This window comes from Triturus cristatus, chromosome 2_2 (genome assembly GCF_964204655.1).
Source record: "Triturus cristatus chromosome 2_2, aTriCri1.1, whole genome shotgun sequence".
Classification (NCBI taxonomy): Eukaryota; Metazoa; Chordata; class Amphibia; order Caudata; family Salamandridae; genus Triturus; species Triturus cristatus.
In genome coordinates this window covers 970,808,549-970,824,381 of record NC_140582.1, presented here as the reverse complement: position 1 = coordinate 970,824,381, position 15,833 = coordinate 970,808,549, and the positions used below count along the sequence as shown (strand labels likewise).

Here is a 15,833-nt window from a genome sequence, read left to right as displayed (position 1 = left end):
CAAATAGAGGAGACGGAGGGACGCAGGCCGGGGCTAGGTGGTTACTTGAAAAGCAAGGTTTTTAGCTGCTTTTTGAACAGCCTGAAGTCGCTGATGTTCCGAAGCTCAAAGGGCAGGACATTCCAGGCCTTGGCAGCTCTGACAGCGAGGGAGCAACCTCCCGTTCTGACAAGATGGTACCTGGGTATAACAGCGAGGCATTGCCCCATGGAGCGGAGATGCCTGGGAGGTACATAGAAATCAAAACGTCTCCTGAGATACAAAGGCCCAGCTTTGTAAAGAGCACTGTGGACAAGAGTAAGAGCCTTGAACAAAACACGCTGATCTACTGGGAATCAATGTAAATCCTGTAGCATCTGCTTAGAGCTAGACTTACTAGGAATACCCATTAGTGCTCTAGCGGTCGTGTTCTGAACGATCTGTAGCTTTTTTATCTGATCTGCAGGGAGACCGATATGAAGAGCATTGACGTAGTCTAAACGCGAAAGGATGAGAGCGCGGGTCACCATTTCTTTAGCCGCTTTGGGCAGTAGGGGCAGAAAGCTCTTTAAGAGTTTCAGTGTGCCGAAGCACACTCCGGCTAATTTATTGATCTGCGGTAAAAATCGGAGGTCCTCACTGAACCAGACCCACAAGTTTTTTTACCGGGCTCCCCATTGACTTAGGCATGGGGTAGCCCACGGGCCAAAGGTCCTCTCTAAAATGCGTAGTGAAGGACCCGTAAAGGAGCACCTCAGATTTGCCCTCGTTGCATTTGAGTTGGGCCTGATCTAACCATTTGAAAACTTCCGTAAGGCAATTTTTGGCCGCATCCGTTTATAAATTATTTTTCTTCCATGTGAAGAGGAGCTAGGTATCGTCTGCATAAGCTATGATCTTAGCACCCAGCTCCTCCGCCAATAGGTAAGCGGCGAGATGTACACATTAAAAAGAAGAGGGCTCAGAGTTGAGCCCTGAGGAACACCCGTGGTCAAACTTCTCGGTGTAGAGGAGAATGGAGGCAGCCATACTTGCAGTATTCTATTCGCCAGAAAGGATTCAATCCCCTCCCACACCACACCAGACCAGAGATGCCGATGTTAGACAACCGGGCCAGAAGTTGGCAGTGCGGTACTGTGTCAAACGTGGCAGAGAGGTCTAATAACACAAGAGCTGCTCTGCCACCTGAATCCAGGCATTCTCGAATAGCCTCCGCCATCTCAACCAGGGCCGTCTCAGTATTGTGTGAGGCCTTGAAGCCTGACTGGGCTGGGTGGAGGGCGCCAGAGGTCTCAACAAACTCCGAGAGCTGCTTATGGGCAGCCTTCTCACACGCCTTCGCCACAGCCGGGAGAAGTGAGATCGGTCGGTCGGTAGCTAGCCAGGGTAGCAGGGTTTAGTGAAGGTTTTCTTGGCAGGGGGAGGTGTTTTGCCTGTTTCCATTCAGATGGAATTGTAGCGGTTTGGAGCGACAGGTTGACAATATTGTTTACTTCAGGATTAACTACCTCTGCCACTATAGTCAGTAACCTGGCTCGGCAGGGATCCGCTGGCGAACCTGATTTAAGAGATTTAAAAATCGCCAAAGAACCAGACAGTGGAATCGGAGTAAACCCCGTCAAACTGGTGCGGGCTAGATCTGGATCTGTGACTGTCTGATGCGGGTAAACCGCCTGCACCTGGAGAGCAGTCCCAAAGCTATCCTGGATGGTTTGAATTTTATCAATAAAGCCCGATAGCTGCTCGTACCAGGAGTTAGAAGCGGGGATGGCCATCTGTTCTGCACATGGTTTCAGGAAACTTTGGACAATTGCAAAGATTTTGTTTTTGGATTGGGCGATGCGCTCTGCATAAAGTGCCTTTGGCCTTCTTGACCGTGGTATAATAGCTGTTCTGAGCCTTCCTGAGAGCAATTTTGGCCAACGGGCAATAGGCTGGTCTCCAACAACGTTCAAGCTATTTGCATGATTTTTTTAGTTCTTTTAATTCGCTGGAAAACCAGGGTTGGGCCAGTGAGTTTCTGGCTCTTTTGTGGACCAGAGGAGAGGAAAAATGTTCTACTGCTCTTGAAATCCAATTATTGAAACCCCCTACAGCTTACGACAGACCCCCAAAAACACTAGGGCACCAGGCTCAATGCGTGGGGGGGGGGGGGGTCAGACCTCTGAAGTCCTCGTGGGCGGATAGGATGGCTTGATGGTCCATGAAAATTGAATTAGGAAATGATCGGACCAAGGAACCGGGAGAGGGTCCTGTACAACTAAAGGAAAGTTGGAGCATCTATGCTTTTCCCCCCACTATGTGATGGAGATTTAATCCATTGAGCCAGATGGGAGAGATCCAAAGAATCCAATCAGATCTCTTGTGTCAGAAGCCTCCCCGCAGTCCAAATGGATGTTGAGGTCCCCGAGAAGCAAATAATTGGAGTAATGCAGGGCTCTAGGCACAAAGGCTTCATCAAAGGCTTTCAGGAAGGAGCTAGAGAGTCCGGGAGGGCAATATAACAGCGTGGCCCCCAATAAAAAGTGCGGAGAGATGGTGAGGGAGAAGTCCAAAGCTTCCCCCTCCATGATATCATGTGACTCTACATGCGTAAGAATCCAATTTTCCCTAAAAACTACTGCAACCCCTCTGCGTAATTTACGGTCGATCCTGGCAATTTTATAACCCACAGGGATAGCCATGGCAATAACAGGAGCCGAGAACTCGTTAAGCCAGGTCTCTAAAATGAATAGCAGATCTAACTGACTGTCCACCAGCAGCTCAAAGATGTCAGGAGCATGTTTAACCATGGACCGTGCGATAGCGATTTAACTGTATTGTTTTGAGAGTTTAGTCATGAATTTCAAGGTCGTAGATGAATTGAGCAATTTTATTTTGTATAGTGCACCAGGTAAGTGATCAACCCATGGTGAAAACTTGCTGCGAAAGTAGAATGAATTATATTAATCCAATCTTTTTGAGCTTATGAATTCATATCGCTCATAGTTATTAAATCAAACAAAAAGAAAACAAATGTGCGATAGCCAAACATTTACGGAAGTATATCAATTTATTCCGTCATATTGGAACATTTCAATGAAAGCAAATATGTTCACAATCAATACAGTTTCAAACAGCTTGCGCCAAGAGAAAGCATGCAGAGGAGTGGGTGCTCTAGAGTAGTGGGTGGGAAGGATCCCAGGTGCAAGATAGAGGAAGGTTTAGAAAAAAAGTTAAACAGTAGGATTGATAGAAAAATATCAATCAGGGTAACCTGGCCCAGAATTATTTTACACGGCCTATTTACAATATATTACAATCACAGATTGTATCCTGTGTGGGCACGGAAAATGGGGGTCTGTAGGGTCCAGGTTCAAGGGTATAAGTGTCGACGTTTCGACCCGACTTGTGGTTGGGGCCTTGGCCTGCGGGTCTTCCTCAGGACTAGGATGGGCAACCAAGGGGGACTCATCCGCATTCAATTACCGGAGGGAACCAGTATTGCTATCCTGGTATCAATACAGGAAACCGCCGTACACTGCAGTGTGTGGGCTCTAATCCATAGATCGAGTTGACCGCTTGAAAGTCGGTTCAATTGTTCATAGAAGCCTGGAGACCGCATCTAAACGCGTAGGCACCAATATACATATCCTAGTACCCCAGCAGGAGACAGTCGTTCTCTGCTGAAGGGAAGTGCTAATCCATATCTCAAGTACAACCGCTCAGGGGTCGGTATAAGTGGCCATCAATGCCAGGAGACTTAACATCCTCGTCTCCCACACGGACTCCGGTAGCGAGAGAATTAGCACTAGGATATGTACATTGGTGCCTCCGTGTTTAGATGCGGTCTCCAGGCTTCTATGAACAATTGAACCGACTTTCACCTTCTGCGCCACAAGTCGGGTCGAAACGTCGACACTTATACCCTTGATCCTGGACCCTAAAGACCCCCCCATTTTCCGTGCCCACACAGGATACAATCTATGATTGTAATATATTGTAAATAGGCCATGTAAAATAATTCAGGGCCAGGTTACCCTGATTGATATTTTTCTATCAATCCTACTGTTTAACTTTTTTTCTAAACCTTCCTCTATCTTGCACCTGGGATCCTTCCCACCCACTACTCTAGAGCACCCACTCCTCTGCATGCTTTCACTTGGCGCCAGCTGTTTGAAACTGTATTGATTGTGAACATATTTGCGTTCATTGAAATTTTCCAATATGACGGAATAAATTGATATACTTCCGTAAATGTTTGGCTGTCACACATTTTGTTCTTTTTTTTTTGATTTAATAACTGAGCGATACGAATTCATAAGCTCAAAAAGATTGGATTAATATAATTCATTTATATTTACTAAAGGATTGGTTTGAGGACCACTGTTTTCTATATCGAATTTCACCCAGGTCCAAGAACTGGTATTGGGTTACCCGATGTTTGTAATGGCAAAAGTAGAATGTGCATGATCATGATGGAAATCTGTTTGCAAAATTTAAACTGATTCAGGTGTGAAATTTTATTTTAAGATGAATAAATCGCATATTTGGATTGATGTCTAAAAAATATTTGATTAAAATTTTAAATGTATATTTTCTTTTTGACAGACTTTATGTATATACCAAAATCTTGTATGTTTGTTTCACTTTCATAGTGGAATTGGCTATGATTATGGATCGCCTCTATGGTGGAGTTTGCTATGCAGGAATTGATACGGATCCAGAGCTGAAATATCCAAAAGGTGCTGGCCGTGTTGCTTTCTCCAATCAGCAAAGTTATATTGCTGCCATTAGTGCTCGGTTCGTTCAACTTCAGCATGGCGATATTGATAAACGAGTAAGTATGTTTAATTTATGCTTTAGGTTATTTTTCTTGTGCTGAAAATGATAGTTTATAGCTCAAATGTTATTTGTTCATATTATTTTTTGTTTTCATTTGACAATAGAACTAAAACAAAGTTTGCCTACAGCCACTGGCCGGCAAGTGTAACCTGTTCTAGTTAACCCAGCGTGCGTCATACCTGCCTCCCAAGCAGACACCCAGTTTTCACCCAATTCTACATGGCTTGGTGCTATCTTCTGTAACAGAAGTTGTTTCTGTCTGTTGTGGTCAGCAGTTTTTCTCTCTCTATCTGTTCCCTATATTTTTATTGTTATTCTAGTTCTTCCTCAGTCGATAGGTAGTTCTGAAATGGTGTCTATATCTTCTTATATTATAGTGTTTGCTCTGTTGTGGCCATGATTTTTTCCATGCCCAAATAGTTCCAGATTCTGTATAATAACTCTCGTGTTGGGAAGTTTGCTTTCTTTCATAACCTTGTGATGGATAGTTTCACGGAGCACAATGCTAAGGACATGAGCTTACTTCTTATAGTGTGATGGACATGTTCGCTTACAGGCCCTTCCCAGAATAATGCATACCAAGAATCTGGGCGTGTTAGTCTAGGAAATTTCCTAAATAGTGTTTAGGACCTCGCTCTAGCATTTCTGCAACTTTGGACGTTGCAGTAATATGTGAATTAGTGTGCCGTCTGTGCTCTTCTCTGGGTCGCATGTGTGCCACTTTGTTTCTCTGGCGTGTGCTACGAATATCTGGCTATTCTACTTTGTGTCTCTTTTTGATGCAGCTTTGGCAGTGTTGTGTGCTTAGACGCTTATCTCTTTGCATTCAGCTCCTGTTAGCGCTCTCCTAATCGCCTTTTCCAATTTTATTTCTGACTTTCTTCTCTAGGCTGGAATATAAAGAATGTATTGATCTCTGAAGTTAGCTTTTTGTCTTTCACTTGGATGAAAAGCCACTGTTAATATCTAGTTGGGTGTCTGCTTGCCATCTGTTAAATTTTGGGGTGTAGTACCCAGCATGTAATCTGAATGAATATGCACAATTTCTCTGCAGGGATAACTTTTAAGTTTTTTTTTTTTTTAATTTATATCTACAAATTTCATAACTCCTTATTTGTCAAATAAGTCCTCCACACTCATACACTTGTTGCTGCCAAATCTGAAATTGCTTGTAGCAGAGTGCAGGGAGGGATCTGGGTTTCTGAGAATGGGAGTCCTGGGGTATTGGGAGGAGTGACTGTTAAGTTATTTTTATAGCAACTTTATTGGTAGCTCTAGTAATGGGTAAAACTTTGTTTGCTTTTTGGAGCCATGGGTACCTATATGTATATCTGTTACTGATTGGGTCATACTTCTCTTACAGGGGATCCTCCTCCATAGTCCTAAAAACTGAATATTCCAGCTCGTGCACAGGGACCCGGGAAAATATAAACCATTATACCTCACCACGCAGAAAGACAGTTCACTCCAATATCTTCTTTGTTGCAGTGCTCTATTCCATTCAGTGAAGCCTTACTGCTGTTCAGGCATAGTGCCTCCCATGACGCGTTTCGATCGCCAAAAGCGCGATCTTGATCACATGACCCGCCACATGAGTCAACAGGATTAATAGTGTGTGCTCTATCGGATGTGAAAACTACCAAATAAGTTGGTGAATAAGGAAAACAGACTAAACAGCTTTTCATAATAACGCTATATCTCCTATACTATACATGTATAAATATATTAAATAAGATAGATAAAAAACGGTATTAAATAAACGAAAAATCTGCTGCCGTTGTTATTGATGCCATCACTTGTTTAAATACATTTTTGATTCATAAAAATAACAACCCTACCATAATGCGCTGCCGACAAAGATAATAAATATCTTCCTTAAAATGTTCGATGATACATTTGAAATTAAAGTACTAGTGCTGATAAAATTACCAAAAACATTGGAACTCAGGAGAACATTTAAAAAGACCATGAACCAATCTTGATCATCACAATATGGCCTTTTCAGCAGCAAATAGGATAGTGTGCATGCCCTCAAATTAAAATTGTCATACAGCAGATAATTTCATCTTCTAAACCGATACAGTCCGTAATGTCAAAGTGCAGTGCTTATGTACAAATGACAATAACCCTAGTGCAAAAAATATGATACAATCTGAATAATTCTCAAGGCAGCCCAGGGGCATAAGCTGAAGGCCAGAAGTTAATATATTAAATCCATCAATCTGGGGCTTATAAAGTGCGCTACTCAACCGTGAGGGTCTCAAGGCGCTGGTGGGGGGGTGGGGGGGGTAGAGGGGGTAGGGGTAAGGGTAGGGGGCAGCTCCGGATCAGTCGAAGAGCCAGGTCATGAGGTCCTTCCTGAACGTGTACAGGGTAGGGGAGCGTCTGATGGTCACCAGGAGCTCGTTCCAGGTCTTGGCTGCGATGTAGGAGAAATCTCTCCCGCCTGCTCTGTGTCTGCGGATGCGAGGAATCTCTGCTAGGGCAAGGTCGGCGGAGCGGAGGTTCCTCTTGGGTACGTGGAAGGAGACTCTTGTTGAGGTATTTGGGTCTGATGTTGTTGAGGGATTTGTAGGTGTGGATGAGGCGCTTGAAGGGGCCCTCTTCTCAACGGGGAGCCAGTGGAGGTCTCGTAGGTGTTGGGTCATGTGCTTGTGACGTGGTGTTCCGAGGACGAGTCTGGCTGCAGCGTTCTGGATGGTCTGGGGTCTGTGTAGAAGTGTTCTGTTGACTCCGGCATATAGGGCATTGCTGTAGTCCAGTCTGCTGGTGATTTAGTGTGTGGGTGATGGTCCTTCTGCAGGGCGGGGGGGGGGGGGGAATCCATTTTAAGGTCTTGCGGAGGATGCGCAGGCATTTGAAACTGGTGGTGGCGACGGCATTGATCTGGCGGTTCATGGAGAGGAAGGAGTCTAGGATGATGACGAGGTTTTATGCGTGGTCTGTAGGGGTGGGTGGCTTCCTGAGGGCAGAGGGCCACCAGGTGTTGTTCCAGGCGGAGGTGGAGGGGCTGAGGATGAGGACCTCGGTTTTCTCTGTGTTGAGCTTCAAGCAACTGTCTTTCAGCCAAGCTGCGACGTCCTTCATTCCTTCGTGGAAGCAGTCTGGTGTCTTCGGGGTTCTTCGTGAGCCAGAGGATAAGCTGGGTGTCATCAGCGTAGGATACTATGCTGAGCCAATGCTGTCTGACGATGGCGAGGGGGGGGGCCATGGAGATGTCGGGCTGAGCGACAATCCTTGGGGTACTCCGCAGTTGATGTCCGTGGGTTCGGAGAGGAAGGGAGGAAGTCTGATCCTCTGGGTTCTGCCGGAGAGGAAGGATTGGATCCAGTCGAGGGCGGCTCCTTATGTTCCCGCGTCGTGAAGTCTGGCTGTGAGCATGCGATGAGAGACTGTCGAAGGCTGCTCAGAGGTCTAGGAGGATGAGGGCCACGGTGTGTCCCTGGTCGAGTAGAATGCGGATGTCGTTCGTGGCGGTGAGGAGGGCAGTCTCGGTGCTGTGGTTGCTGCGGAATCCAGATTGTGAGGCATCGAGGATGGATTTCTCTTTTATGAAGGCAATCAGCTGGGCGTTTACGAGTCTCTCAGTGACTTTGGCCGCAAAGGGTAGGGGAGAGATGGGCAGGTAGTTTTTCAGGTCTGTTGGGTCAAAGTATATTCGAAGTGCAAGTGCTAAATCGATATGCTAAGAGGCAAAGAGAGTAATGCTGATGATAATGGGTTATACATTTCCCTGTTTGGTGCAAATTTAACTGTATTTCAGTATTACCGAAGGACTCTACCTAATACTAGAAATTCAAAATTCTATAAAACTTCAAAGCATATCACAATTTCTATAACCTCCTCACCACTGCATATATATACACGTCATTTTTTCACACACCAATGCAGCCTCCTATAAGACAAAAAAAGCTAATCAATGCACTGACGAACTGTTTTTGCAACCATATACTGTAGCATATAGACAACAGAAGTAAAGGTATAACTTGAACTCTCTGAGTAGAATTAGAAATTCCATCTTCAAAACATCAGGCATTATTAGCCTATAGGCTGCATTGAAAAACACTTGCATAGAAAATGAAAGCAATTGTAAAACACAAAAACTGGCACTGTGCCTTTAAGGCAGCAATGACCCCCAGCTTTCCCTTGTGCCTCAGGGGTGACAGTTAGGTCAGTTGTTCTTTCTGGCTCCTTCAATCAGGTCCCTGGAGTTTTCAGCTTTGTCCTATTTTGACTTTTTGTCAATTTTCTCTTTTATTAGTGATTTTTACCTTTCACTCGATGTTTTTCACCTTGTAGAGTGTGTTACTTCCACTTATCTGACAAACTTGCTTTTTTCTGTCACATGCCTTCTCTTTTTGACCCTTGTCCCTCCTGTGGCAAGAAGTAGGCCGAGACTGACACACACTCGGTGTGTACACTCTGCCTGAGCCTCTCTCCTCTGAAACTTGCCAACATTGCAAAAAACTGTCTAGGCATACTCGAGTAGAGAGAAAGAATTAGTCTCTATGGCCTCTCAAAGAAGGAAAAATCTACTTCCAGAGGAAGATCTCTGGTGAGGCATAAGAAGGGGTCCAGATCGACGTCGAAGTAATGTCCCGATTTGTTCCCCATCGGCGTCGAATAGGCCTCCAGCAGCGAAGAAACTGGTGTCTTCGTCGTCAAAACCTCCACCGTCTACGGTAGCGATACACCACATGATGCCGAAGACCAGCCCGAAGACGATGAGTTCAACGTAGTCATCAATGTCGCTCACAAATATCGGATCAGCCTCCTCTGTTGACGTCAACTCTGCGGCGTTCAACGTTGAGGAATCGTCTCCGTCGGCTCGACATCGAGGCGCAGGACTCCATCGGCGTTATCACATAGTTGTTTGACGTCGAGGTGCTCCGCTCTGTCGATGTCAGCCCGGCCACGGTCGACGTCAAGGCCCAGATCCACACAGACGGCTTCAAATCGACATCGGTCAACTTCCAGTAGACCAAGAGTTCACGGAGCGGGAACCACAGTAGCAGCATACTTGCTGAGATACCCATAATGGAGCGCTAATCGGGGACATTAGATAATATTGAAACCGAAGATCGGAAGAGAATTTGACGTCATCCGCTGGGAACTTTTATTGAATACAAAATTCTACCCCATAATTTAAAGAGAGAACTGCATACAGCAGTGGTAACTATCATTCTAGCTGGCCGAGACTGAAGTAGAACCGGTCGAAAGAACATTAAGAACACCATTTCTAGCCGAGCAGCCCTGAAGAAATCGAAGGGTACATCCCATGACGAAACACGTGTTGGCTGGGCAATCTTTTTGAATAAAGGAACAAGAGGACACCAAACGACTGTGATTGCTTTAAAGAATTTTATGTACTCTGTCTCTTAAATATATGTTTGCACTTACTGAACACTTATTGTAAGTAGAAATAGGAATAGTGTGTGCATAGGCCTGTATATACACAACTTCCAGTAGATGTTCGCCATCGGCATCCCAGTCAACCGTCGTCACCGAAAGTTTCCGCGCTTTCTGGTGGGAGCCAAGCATTATCAGTTCAGAGTTCTACCCTTCGGGTTGAAGTCCGCTCCCCGAGTTCTTACCAAATGCATGGCAGTAGTAGCAGCTGCTCTACGGTGCCAGGGAATGCTTGTTTACCCTTACCTCGATGACTGGCTTCTGAAGGGCCCATCTCCCCAATGTGTGAGGGCCCACTACCAACAATGTCTAGCTCTTTGCCAATGGCTGGGCCTTCATGTCAATTTCGAGAAATCAGTTCAACATCCTACTCAAATGATCCACTATCTGGGTGCAACATTAGATTCCACAATAGGAAAAGTGTTTCCTTTGGAGATGAGACTATCGTCTATCATTCTGAAGTGCAAGCAGATCCTTCGCACTACCCTTCCTTCGGTCTGACAGGTTGCCTCTCTCCTAGGGTGGACGGCATCCTGTATCTTTCTCGTCCCCAACGCCAGACTGAGGATGCGTTCTTTTCAGCAGGATCTGGAGGGCAAGTGGGATCAATGGACTGCTTGATGGGACGACAAGATCCATCTGTCAAGAGCAGCCAGATCATCCATCCCATGGTGGATGCGACAGGAAAACCTCTTGGTGGGAGTTCCTTTCCATCAGCCGCCTCTGGCACAATCTTTAATCACTGAAGCTTCCCTCCAGGGTTGGGGAGCGCACATGGGGTCCCTCCAGACTCGTGGTCGGCCAAGAAACAGTCATACCACATAAACAGCTAAGGGCCGTGCATCTATCCCTCAAGGCTTTTCTTACCTCTAGTCAAACAATACGACCACCATGTACTATCTAAACAAAACGGGAGGGACTTGTACACGTTCTCTGTCCCTGGAGGCTCAAGCACTCTCGCATTGGCTCTTAGCAAGGAAACTGTCAATTAGACCAATACATCTGCCAGGGGAGCAAAACTCTTAAGCAGATTCCCTCAGTCGTCACTTTGACGATCAGCAAGACTGGGTTCTACACGACTAAGTTGTGGAAGGAATTCTTCGAGAATGGGGTCATCCAAGCATCGACTTCATCGCTGATGATGCAAACAAAAAATGCAGCGACTTCACGTCAAGGTTCTACCGGCCAGGGTTGAGACGGAATACCCTTTTGATCAACTGTTCAGGGGGCTTTGTATACGCTTTCCCCTATTCCTCTCATCCCGAAAGTCATAACCAAGCTCTCTCTCGCCTTGGAGCGGATGATTCTGATCGCTCCAGACTGGCCACGACAGTGGCGGCACCCGGACTACCTACACCTTTTGGAATGTCCACACAAGATTGCTATGCAGACTGGACTTGCTGTCCAAGATGAACTGGAGCATTCATCACCTCCTCCTTCCCTCGCAGAACTTGGCAGCATGGCTCCTGAGGTCCTCCACGATGGGCACTTAGGTCTTCCTCAGGACTGCATGAGCATTTTAAAAGAAGCGAGAAGGCCGTCTACAAAACACTCTTATGCATTTAAATGGAAATGTTTCTATTTGTGGTGTACAGAAAGTCTTCCATCCTGCCAAGGGGCAAGAGGAGGTAATTTTGCCTTGTATCCTCCACTTAGCCAGGTCAGGCCTAAAATTCTCTTCCATAAAGGTACACCTGGCGACAATTCCTGCCTACAGGCAGTCACCTTCTCAACCTTCTGTCTGTTGCAAGTTGTAAAGGATTTCTTGCAGGGGTTAAAGGTTTACCCTCCTATCCGACCTCCTTCACCTCCCTGGGTGCTAAATCTGCTTATGTCCAAACTCATGGGTCCTCCTTTTGAGCCTGTTCACAAAGCATCCCTCCAACACCTTACATGGAAGGCTGCTTTTTTGGTAGCAGTCCCTTCCGCTCGCCGGGTGAGCGAAATATAAGTGCTCTGTTCTGATGAACCGTACATGGGTTTTCACCTCAACAGTCGTTCTGAGGACCCACCCCTCCTTCCTTCCGAAGGTTGTGTCGGACTTCCACGGTAACCAATCCATCTCGCTGCCTATCTTTTTTCCTAATCGCTCTACACCAGCTGAGAGGTCTCTTCATTCTCTAGACATGAAGTGTCTTGAAATTCTACTTGGACAAGTCTAAAGTTATTAGGAAATCTGATTAACTGTTTGTAAATTATGTTTCCATCAGACCAGGTTTCCCAGCTTCTAAGCGTTCCATCTCCAGATGGATAGTGTCATGTATCAAGCTGTCTTATCAGTTAGCACAGACGCCACTTTGTTCTACTCCCAAGGCTTATTCAACTAGAGGGAAGGCAGCTACAGTAGCCTATCTGAACAATATACCGATTTGCTGAGATCTGCAAGACAGTTACTTGGAAGTAGGTCAAGCCTCCTTTAAAAATTGGTTTCAATGCAAAAATCAGCCATGATAGTTTGGTTGGGTCGCCTCTCGTTTGTCTGCAGGCGAAGGATTGGCTTGCTATTCAATTCAGTGCTTATGACTATTGATGAGAATCTCCTGGAAGAAAAGGATAAGTTACTTAACTGTAATCCTAGTTCTTTTCCAGGGGTATCCTCATTAATGTCATAAGCAACCCACCCGCCTCCCCAGGGAAATGAGACTTCTTTAAACCATATCTTTGTGCCTTGACCCTCGGGTCTCCGCAAAGAACTGACCTAACTGTCACCCCTGAGGCATGATGGGAAGCTGTGGGTCCTGGCTGCCTTAAAGGCGCGGTGCCAGTTTTTGTTTTACAATTACTTTAGTTTTCTATGCTAGTGTTTTTCAATGCAGCCTATAGGCTAATAATGCCTGCTGTTTTGGAGATTGAATTTCTAATTCTACTCATTAAAGGGAGTTCAAGTGATACCCTTCCTCCTGTTGTCTACCTTCTATAGTATATGGTTGCCAAACCAGTTTTTGTCAGTGCATTGATTAGCCTTTTTGTCTTATCGGAGGCTGCATTGATGTGTGAAAAAATGATATATATATATATGTATGTATGTGTGTGTGTGTGTGTATATATATGTATATATATATGGACTGCAAATACCAGCATGCAGCAGCCTGTTTCAACAGCGCGAATTGTAATATTTCTTTAAGGTAAAGGAGGAGCCTCAATTAAGACTCTAATGGGAGTGGTCAAGTGAACACCTAAATGGCCACCAGGTGCAAGGCTCTCCTATTGTAACAGGCACTGAGGAAAGCTGAATCGCGTCTGCCGTATTGTTACCCAGTTTGCGCTGTGAACTTACCCTGAAATAAATCCTCCCGAATGTATCCTGGCAGTGTCGGACCCTTCTTTCACTTTGAGTGGGGATTTGGAAAATATATATATATATATATATATATATATATATATATATATATATATATATATATATATATATATATATATATATATATATATATATATATATATATATATATATATATATATATATATATATATATATATATAATCTACTGGCGGTCGCCAGTAGATAGTTATAGTTAGGACCCTGTTTCCATAGGAAATCCGCAACATTCTATTTGGAATAACTTTGGCGCCGGTCGATGAATCCTCGCGAAATTTTCAAAATAGGTGGGGCGCTACGCTCCGCTCCTACCCTGAAAGTCTCGGGGGGGATTCGTCAAGCGGGGGCTGAGAAAAAAGGGGGGTCCCAAAACGCGTTTTTCCCATGCATTTTTCCATAGGACCTTTAGACACAGCTACAGCCCGAACGGCTGAACAGAGTTACTTGAAATTTGGCAGAGAGGTAGTCCTCCGGTCAAGGAAGTGCCTTTTGTAGGTCTGGTGTAAATCTGTTCAGTAGTTCCTGAGAAAATAGCATTTAAATCAATATATATATGTGGGCGGAGCCTAACCACACATCTCATCCTGAGATCTGATTGGCTGTCAGCACTTCATCCAAGAAGTGTTGGCAGCCATCTTGGGACCAATATACATGACAGCACCTCATTAAAAAGCATTGCAGTTAATAGAAGATTTTAAGACTTTAGTTACATTATAAATCATTTGTTGATGGTACCATACTCATTTTAGGAATTGTGGTATGTTCTAAGGTGATTTCACCATGTGAAAAAGCCTTCTGCTGGGATATCATGATTGAGAGAAAAATATTTTCTCATGCTTTTACCACAGAGGTTTGGAAGGTGATCTATAAGCTAAACTGAGAGCTTATTTTCTGTAAATTCACATTATCTTTCTCAGTCATGTGAGAATGAAGTCTGACATTCTCAGTAAAACATGTACATCCAACAAGGGCAGAGACTGTCAGTTGATTCCTTTGTGTTCTACTGCAGCTTTCCAGAGTGTTCCAAAGAACTACTAGAGCGCTAACCGTCCTACTTATGATAAATGTATGGCACACCTGAAGCCATCTTGCTTGGATTAAAGTAGTAACTCTTAAAACATTTAATTTAAAAAGGAACAAAATGAGGTGGTTCATTTTTCCATAAAAAGTATGATTAGTGCTGCATAAAGAAAAATTAGGGCACATTTTGAGTGACTTCTCAAATCCTGGCATGCAGACTGAAACATGCACTTTCAATACCAGCAGCAGTTTTCCCTGGTGAGCAGTAGCTTTACTACAGTGATCTAATGAGCAAAAAGAGTGCTAACATTCTGATTTTATGGCAAATGTGTGACACATTTGAATGCCTTCTTGATGGAATCAAAGTAAAAAACTGAAAGTATTTCCTACTGAGGAGACTGCAGTAAATGAGGAAATTAGGAAACTTCATAACAAATAAGTCTCCCAAGATGGCCACCAGAGACAAAAGAGCCCAAATGTAGCCCAAATATCACCCAGATGTAGCCCAAGTATAGCCCAATGACAGAATGTCCAAGAATGTTCTTAAAAACAACTAGAGCACTTACTGTCTTCATTATGACAAAAGTATGGCACACCTGAAGCCATCTTGATTGGAATAAACTGGTAACACTTAAAACATTTAATTTAAAAAGGAACACAATGATGGGGTTCATTTTGCCATAGAAATTATGATTAATGCTGAAGAAAGAAAATGAGAGCACATTTTGAGTGACTTCTCAAATCCTCTTCTATTTCATTAAAAAATTCTGACATGCAGACTGAAACATGCACTTTTAATACCAGGAGCAGACTTCCATGGTGAGCAGTAGTTTTACTACAGTGATCTAATGAGCAACTAGAGTGCTAACATTCAGAATTCATGGCAAATGTGTGACATATCTGAATACCTTCATGATGGAATCAAAGTAAAAAACTGAAAGCATTTCCGACTGAGGAGACTGCAGTACATGAGGAAATTAGGAAACTTCATAACAAATAAATCTCCCAAGATGGCCACCGGAGACAAAAGAGCCCAAATGTAGCCCAAAATCACCCAGATATAGCCCAAATATAGCCCAATGACAGAAGTGTGCAAAACACTTATTATTTTGTGTTTTTGCAGTGTTATATAGTGCAGACTTGTCAGGTATTGGAGTGCTTTACATGAGCATTGGTTACATCACACAAGAACAAATTCATTTTGGTTGTAGACATGGGGAGACTAAGTGATTTGACCAGAATCACAGAATGTCGAGCTGAAGCAGAAACTTCAACCTGGTTC

At 44.3% G+C, this 15,833-nt stretch overlaps 2 protein-coding genes across 3 annotated transcripts in view; one reads left to right on the top strand and one right to left on the bottom strand.

The window, feature by feature from the left end:
* The window catches only part of LOC146863019 (uncharacterized), a 471,045-nt gene that overhangs the window by 192,649 nt on the left and 262,563 nt on the right, over positions 1 to 15,833 (bottom strand). The gene's annotated exons all lie outside the window — the stretch shown is intronic.
* The window catches only part of CPEB2 (cytoplasmic polyadenylation element binding protein 2), a 226,879-nt gene that overhangs the window by 173,114 nt on the left and 37,932 nt on the right, over positions 1 to 15,833 (top strand). For both annotated transcript variants that reach the window (XM_085642400.1, XM_085642399.1), the window contains exon 10: positions 4,617 to 4,798. In XM_085642400.1, coding sequence (XP_085498526.1) covers positions 4,617 to 4,798 — 182 coding nt within the window. The remainder of the gene's footprint in view (positions 1 to 4,616; positions 4,799 to 15,833) is intronic.